This window comes from Mus caroli, chromosome 6 (genome assembly GCF_900094665.2).
Source record: "Mus caroli chromosome 6, CAROLI_EIJ_v1.1, whole genome shotgun sequence".
NCBI classification, from domain to species: Eukaryota; Metazoa; Chordata; class Mammalia; order Rodentia; family Muridae; genus Mus; species Mus caroli.
The window spans coordinates 132,465,010-132,473,225 of NC_034575.1; the positions used below are offsets into that span (position 1 = coordinate 132,465,010).

An 8,216-nucleotide genomic window follows, 5' to 3' on the forward strand; every position below is an offset into this window, starting at 1 on the left:
CCCCCCCCCCCCACACAGATTTTAAAAAATGAATGGCACCTTTTAAAATACATAGTATTCTTATCTTTACCTGCAGGGGGTACATTCTAATACACTGCCCCTCAATACTGTGTATCTGAAACTACAATAGTAACAAACCCTATACTGTTTATACAGTGTTTTTTTTTTTCTATACTTAACTATGATAAAGTTTAATGTATAAATGTGGCCCCAAAAGATTAGCAACTAATAAAAAAAAGTAGGAAAAATATATAGCATAATAAAAGCAATTTAAAACTTACAATCTTCTCATTTCTTGAATGCTTTATCTAGTTATTTCTAGACCACTGGTAACTAGAATTGTGGAACGCAAAACCAGACCTTGGGAGTGAAGGACCCACACTGGTTGTTTCTCAGTATGGAACACTGTTTTAGTGGGTTTCTAGTAGAGGTTGGGGCTCTATATCCTGAAGGGATCTGAGAGAGAGCCAGCAATGTCCAATAATGATAAAGCACTGTTCACTCAGAATATTAATGCTGATCAATGAATATTTTATTATGAATCCTATCTCACTTTCTTTAGTGAATGTTATGATGGAGTAATTTTAGTAAATGAATTATTATTAAGCAGCAAAATATGAACGGCTTGGTTTTTTTCCGTTTTATTTGTTCATTTGTTATTGTGGTGGGTTGTTAATCTGTAGCTGGCTGGAACTCATGATGTAATAAGGCTGGTCTTGAACTCCCAGCAATGCTTCTGCCTCAGCATGCCAGGTGCTGGTCCCACAAGTCTGAGGCTCTATGCCCAGCGATAACTGGTTCTAACATAAATCTTTCCTATAATGTAGTTGTCACATTAGTAATAAACATTAAGACATCAATGATGTAATCATAAGCACAGTGTGATGAAGCTGTAAAGAATACACACATAAAGTATTTACCCTTCTGCAGGATCCAGTGCCAGAGCTCGAGGACTGTCAAGGTCTTTCCATACCAAAACCTGTCGGTGCTGTCCGTCCAACTTTGATACCTCAATACGATTTGTTCCTGTGTCTGCCCAGTATAAGTTCTTCCCAAGCCAGTCCACTGCCATGCCTTCTGGATAATCTAAGCCAAACTCTACCACATGTTCCAGTGCACTGCCATTCATAAAGGCTCTGCTAATAGTCTGCAAAAATAAAATTTGCAACTAAGACACACAGCTTAAGGTTAAAAAAGTTATTCAGAAGTCTGGATTTTATTGATGGTACAAAGACACTGAAGTGACAAATAAATGCAACTATAATTAAGCCACTTCAGGAGGAAACTTCTAAAGTGAAGAATCAAAATTTCTTCCTACTAAGGCAATGAAATGAGATGCCTGGTTGGCGCATGTGTGTGTGCGTGTGTCTGTGTGTGTGTGCATATGTGCACCTGTGTATTTTTGCTTGTCTGGTGTGTTGTGTACGCAGGATATGCACAGGCACAGGCCAGAGAGGAACCCTGGGTGTCTTCCTCTATTGTTGTTCTTCACTATATTCCTTTAAGAAGGGTCTCTCACTGGACCATACGCTCCCTGTTGGAGCTATCCTGGCAAGCCAGCAAGGTCTTGGGGCCTCCTCTCTCTACTCCTCAACACTGGAGTCTAGACGCGCACAGCCTTTCACATGAGTCTCAGGGATTTGAAATCAGGTCATCACACATTCTGACCCATGGAGCCATCTCCCAAAAAAAATGAGTTTTCTTTGGAAATTTCTAGGTAATCAAGTGAGCAAGGTGGGACCAGAATGCTTACTTGTAGTCAGCTTTCTGAAGACATCTGAAAGTGCCCTCAGCCACTGTGCCAACTTAGACCTTAGCCCCTCTAAGTTCATAATACAAAGAAAACCAATTTTTATATCATCATTATAGTTTTGAACCCCATAAATGTTAAAAGTTAGTAATAGATGATCCCACCTTACAAGTTCTAGGCCAAGTGGTATATACGTGGTATGTATCTGCCGATACTCTCATTTAACACAAGAGTCCTGCAAGATGGCAGACCGCCCAGTTAAACCCAAGGTTTATTTACGTTTCCCCACTCAATTAGCAAATTTGCTTAAATACCACTAGAAGGCAAATGTCTGGCTGCAACATTTCATGCTCTTTGCAAGTTATAAGTGCACAACAGTTATCTGACAGGAAAGACTATGTATCCCCAGCCTTTAGGCAGGCGCCACCTCTCACGTTCTCAGTAAGGTTCTCACTAGTAAAGCCAGGGGAAAACCAGGATGCTATAATCCACACTCAGTGAGAATTCCCACCAGCCAGCTGTATAAGCCTCTGTGTGACGCACGACACTGTGATTCAAGCTTTCCTCTGGCCCCTGCATTAGCACTTCACGATTCTTCGCTAACCTTCAGTGATATATCAGTCCAGTAAATCCTGTTGTCTGTGACATCAAAATCCAAAGCAGAGGCTTCTTTGACACCAGTGAGAGGAATGGCCACATTGTTGTTGTTTGTTTCCAAAGATATGCGTCTGATATCCGCTCTCCGAGAGAACAGAAGGAAAGCCTCGGGGACAATGCATGTCTTCATGTCACTGATGAGCTCAAAGCCAATGGGACAGGCGCATCGAAGCCCCTGAGGCCTGTACAGGCAAAGATGGCTGCATCCTCCATTGTCCTCAGCACAGGGGTTAGAACCTAAAAGAAAATAGGTTACAACAGGTACAGAAAAACACAAACATTGACATTATCAACACATACTCACTTTTAAAGCAGGACATATTTGGTTCATGGTTCTTCTGTCGGTCCTGACCTAGTTCCAACTCTACTTTTACAAACAAGCAGTACTGGGATTATCCATGAGAAAAAGTATGAACAAATGTTTTATACCTACAGTAAGCTGTAAACTAAGGGCATTTATACACACACACACACACACACACACACACGAGACATCGAGTTCCTTTGATGAAAGTGGATCTACACCTAACAGATCACGCTGTGACGTCAGAACACGAGGCAGGTCACTTCTCAGAGACCCTGGTATGACTCACCAATGACTCTGTGAACACTTGTGGCCTTCAGTCCCATGAGGTCTGGCAGCTGGTCTATGATGACCTCCCTCTCTGCGCTCCGTTTGTGTACTCTCTCGATGCTCCGCCTCTGCCAGTCAGTCCAGTAAACATAGTCACCCAGCAAGGTAAACCCAAATATGTGAGGGATCTTGTCTTCCACCAGCACTCGCCTCCCGGTGCCATCGGTATTCATAACCTTCAGGTTTGAGATGGAAGAGAAGGAGGAGGTCTAGGTCAGTACTCAGCCCTTGAGTGAGTGTAAAATGGAAACTCCCACCATCTATTGCATCAAAATCCAAGTCTCAAAAGTGCTGCTAAGACAATGTGTCATAAAATACAAAATTATTTAGTGACAATTATTCTAAACATTCATCTTGTGTTCATATGTGACCTCCTTTTCTGTAATTTCTTATTATCCTTCCTTTAAATTTTTTCTGGTAAGCTTAGATTTAATACGAAACTCTTATTGAATGACTCAAAATTAAACATGTTATCATTACCTTCACTTTGCATGTGCTTCTCAGATTATAAAGTACGTAACCCTGTATCTAGAGCTGCAATCCCTCTGTGTACATACACGTCAAGATCAAGGCTATACCCATTCCTCCCAGTTACACAAGAGCAGTGTGAGTGAATGCAGCCTTGCATTGTACTAACCTATACTAACCTTGTTTTGAAAGATGGAGAAGGCTTCCTAATGCTTAATTCCGTAAGAGTTGCTACAGCTTTAAATAGCCTGTGTGCTAGGCAGATCAGTCTTCAGAGAACTTATTCTGGTACTAAACACGTGAACATGCAACAACATCTACCTCTACAAACCTTAAGAAGCATCAGATAGAATCTTACATGCAAATATTAACTTTTTAATCCAGTAAGAAATATTCCAGGTAAGGGCCTGAGAACATAGCTCACTTATCTGTGTAGCATACAGGAAACTCCACGTTCAATCCTCAGCACATCAAAAAAAAAGTGCAAAAAACAAAGAGGCCCAGTGCTGCATATGCCTGTAAGATTAACACTTGGGAGTGAAGACAGGAAGATGAGAACTTGAGACTACATAAGGACTTGGAGGCCAGCCCAGGAGTCCTGAGACAGGAAAGGTAAGGAGGCAGGGTATCCCTAGTAAGTCGGCACTGTGACTGTACAGACGGGCAGCCACGTGTTATCTTCCCCACCTGTAAAAGCTCACGTATACTTGCTGAACTTCCAGCAAAGAAAGCTCGCACTCGGAAGCTGACCACACAGAACTGTCCTGTGCCCCTGCACTATCACTCACAAGTGTCAATAATATTGGATATATAGCTAATGAAAGACTATATTCATTTTTCTCTATCATATATGAGATTATTAGACAACGCTATGTAATAGTAAACAATGTTTTCTAAAGATCAAAAACTAAACACTTCTCCATGTCCTTCATAAAACACTTATTGAAGTTAACATCTAACTTGAAAAAAAACCCACCTTTTTGAATATTCACATTTTCTTTCAATAGGTCGTTCTTAAGATAAAATTTATGTGTAAGTAATATTTTTATTTTTAGATATGTATGTCTGTGCATATGAGCATGTATGTATGTATGAACACATGCATGCAGGTACCCCTGGAGACCAGAAGAGGACGGAGAATCCTCTAGAACTGGAGTTATTGTTAACTGTAAGCTGCCTGATATGAGCAAACCAAATTCTGATTCTCTACAAGAGCAACAAGTGCTTTTAACTGCTGAGCCTCCTTCCTATTTTAGATAAAATATAAAATAGTGTATATCAGTAGAGAGGTAAGCAGTGAAGGGAAGCCAGCTATTTCCTTGTGTCTAACTTGAATGTGTGCTCTAGCAAAACTCCTTCTACAGTTACTATTCAAACACCAAATGCTTCAGTAAATGATAAGTGGCTTTTAAACTGGGGACATGATGAAATGACTTCTATCACAAATAGGGCAAAGCAAGAGAAACGATCCTGTTTGAATGCTTGGCTTGTAAAAACAAGGAATACTCTTCTAACCTTAATGCTTAAAGTGTTTACTTTAGAACTCTTGGTTTCTCCTACTACAAAATGTGTGCTGTCATAGAAATGGATGAGATGATGGGTGGATGGGTGGGTGAGATGATGGGTGGATGGATGGATGATGGATGGATGGGTGGATGGGTGGATGAGATGATGGATGGGTGGATGAGATGATGGGTGGATGGATGGATGGATGGATGGGTGGGTGGATGGATGGATGGATGGGTGAGATGATGGATGGATGGATGGGTGGATGGATGGGTGGATGGATAACTGTGCCTACTTTAAGAACTGGAGGGTGTAAAGGCATACAGAAGTCACAGTAGGAAGAATGTAACAACTGGGATTAAAGGAAAAAACAATCCCTATGGCTGCTATCCCTATCATCATGTTTATAAACCTTGTTCTCCTCTCTCCAGCTCTTACAGTTTACCCAGGCTCTTAGAAGCACAGTCTGTAAGACAAAGTGCTTGTGTTTGCACTTTCCATTTTATTTATTTTAGTGTCCTTTTCTGAGACAGGATCTCACAATACAGCCCACACTGGCCACAAACTCAAGATTCTCCTGCTTTAAGGCCCCAGCAATGAGATGGCAGGAGTCTGGCATCGTTCCCAGCTTACATGTAGTTTCAGAATATCAGTGACCAAAATCCTCTCATGGGATCATGGGATCGCTAGAGGTGCCTGTGCAGAGCTCTCAGAGCAGCCCCTAACAACAGCCAGAGAGCTCATTTGTACAGTGCTCTCACTCGCATCCCTACAGTGCTGACCTGGACCACAAATGCTGTTCTTCCTCACATTTTACACCTACATTTTACACCTACAGGGCAAGACACAATGGGTCAGGAGAATGGATCCATTTTTCCCTTTCTAAAGCCAGAGATAGAGAACAACTTTTGGCCCTGTTCTCTTACTTCTCACAATTTGGGGTAAAGAAGTTTTCCTTTAATAGATATCCAAATTGAAAAAGTATCTTAGGCAGGGAAAGCTTACTTAATACTTGTACTACGTCCTCATCTTGTTAAGATTTATTTTATTACTTTTAATTATGTGTAGGTGTTTGTATCTGCATGCAGGTATGTGCACATTAACACAAGCACTCTGGGGGACAAAGGTCTCAGATCTCCTGGAGGTGGTGCTACACTGATTGTGAGCTTGCTGGTGAGGTGCTGAGAATGAAACTGGATCCTTTAGAAGAGGATCAAATGTACGTGCTAGCTGCCTATCCAGCCCCATTATATCCCTATCTTAAGTCAAGGAGCTCATCTGACTCAGTCCGCCCACACTGGAGCGGAATCCAAGCCCTCTGCTCTATCAGAAATTTCAAGAATGTCCTCCCAACACTTCCCGGCAGCTTCCCTTGGACTTTAACGCGGCATCCTGGGAAAAGTGTATACAAATGGAATGACTCCGCATAGCCACTGCTGATCTGTAGTTCTTATTTTGTTGTCATCTTATTATTTGTATATGATCTGTGACAACTGCCTCTTCCTCTCATCACTAATTCCTTTAACTTGCTGCCAATAGATTCCAAACTGTAACTCAGACGAAGAAACTAGAAATGGCCTCCAACTCCCTTCTTGCTTCCCTCAGTTCCCATGCTCTTTCTACATCTTTTTAATGTTCATTTTTCATAAAACTCACTGAAACTCCACCAAACTTAGTCAGTAAAATCTCATTTTATTTTTTTATTGTGAGGTTGCTTTTCAATTTCTGTTTATTTTACTGGTGCCTGAGAAGGGGGGAGAAAGAGGAGGGAAGAGAGAGGGGAGGTAGAAGGAGAAGGAAGACCAGCTGCATATTTTTCAAGATTAATAGATTTCAAAGATCCTACTGAGTCAACCTGATTTCTGCTGCTATCCTGATGTAGAAAGTGACTTAGGAAGACATCTCTGATGGCAACCTGAGACTATCAAACTTTCTTATAAGATTATGGTATACTAAAACAATTCTGGTTTGACTAGTTTTATTGCTATCTTAAATCAATTATCTCACATTATATTATATTTAATAAATTACACTAATTTGCTGATTACATTCAAAGTTATCCGTCTTATTAAAATGAATGTCTGAAAGTACAAATGAGATGACTAATACTGAATACTGTAAAATAAAGTTTATATCTCTACTTCAAAAATATTAAAAGATCCACCAATTTCATTCACTGAGCTCTATCACCCTGCATCATTTTGCCTGTTCATTTAGATGAATGAGCAACAAGATGACCAAGGGCTGAGGAGATGGCTCCCTTGTTGTGTAAGCACGAGGACCTGACTCTGCTCCCCAGAAACCACACAGGAGGCTCAAGATGGTGGCACACACTCACAATCCCAACGCTGGGAAGATGCCTAGGGATTTCTGGTCAGTTAGCCTAGCCTACTCAGTGAGCTCCTAAGGGTGCCTCTCTCAAAAAACATGGTGAACAACATCTGAGAAGGACTCCTGAGGTTGACTTCTGGCCTCCACATGTACCCACATACACCAGCAAGTCCCCAAACACACAAAATAAAACTAAAAGTTTTAACACCAACTTCAATGATCAGGAGCTGGGAAGATGGCTGTGGTTAAGAGCACTGGTTGCTCTTCCAGTGGACCTAGGGTCTGTCCCTGGCACCAATATGGTAGTCCACAACCCTCTGTAGCTCCAGGTCCAGGGATCTGATGCATTCTTGTGGCCTTGCAGACACCACACATGCATAATATGAAATACATACTTACATGTAGACAAAATACCCATACTCATAAAATAAAAATATTATATGTATTTTAATGGAAGACTAGGTATGAATCTAGATGATAGGCTAAGAATAAAATTAAAAATCATAAATATAATTAACAGAAGCCACAATTCAAAATGACTTTTTTTAACTCTTATAATTCTGTATTTTCGAGAAACCGGCCTGAGTAGGGCCACAGGCCTCATCTGGCCAGAACAGCACCGGTGTAGCTAGAGCGCAGGGTTGGCTGACACCTGCCAGCTACCCACGACCCCCGCGCCACAGGATTTTGAGACTGCTGGTGAGTGGAACACAGCTTCTGCTCCAGTCCAATCACGCGGGACCTGAGACTGCTCTGGTTGGGGAGGCAGAAATCCGACCTACATAGGGCCACAAGCCTCTTCCGGTCAGAAAAGCACCGGGGTAGCTTGGGCGCAGGGTCGGCTGACACTCGCCAGCTACCCACAACACC

At 41.7% G+C, this 8,216-nt stretch overlaps 1 protein-coding gene across 1 annotated transcript in view; it reads right to left on the reverse strand.

Annotated features, from left to right (window-relative positions):
* Positions 1-8,216, reverse strand: part of Lrp6 (LDL receptor related protein 6) — a 114,753-nt gene that overhangs the window by 32,546 nt on the left and 73,991 nt on the right. Inside the window, exons 8-10 of the mRNA XM_021165898.2 lie at positions 3,001-3,217; positions 2,355-2,644; positions 921-1,147 (exon numbers count right to left, since the gene is read on the reverse strand). Of these exons, the coding sequence (XP_021021557.1) occupies positions 921-1,147; positions 2,355-2,644; positions 3,001-3,217 (734 nt within the window). The remainder of the gene's footprint in view (positions 1-920; positions 1,148-2,354; positions 2,645-3,000; positions 3,218-8,216) is intronic.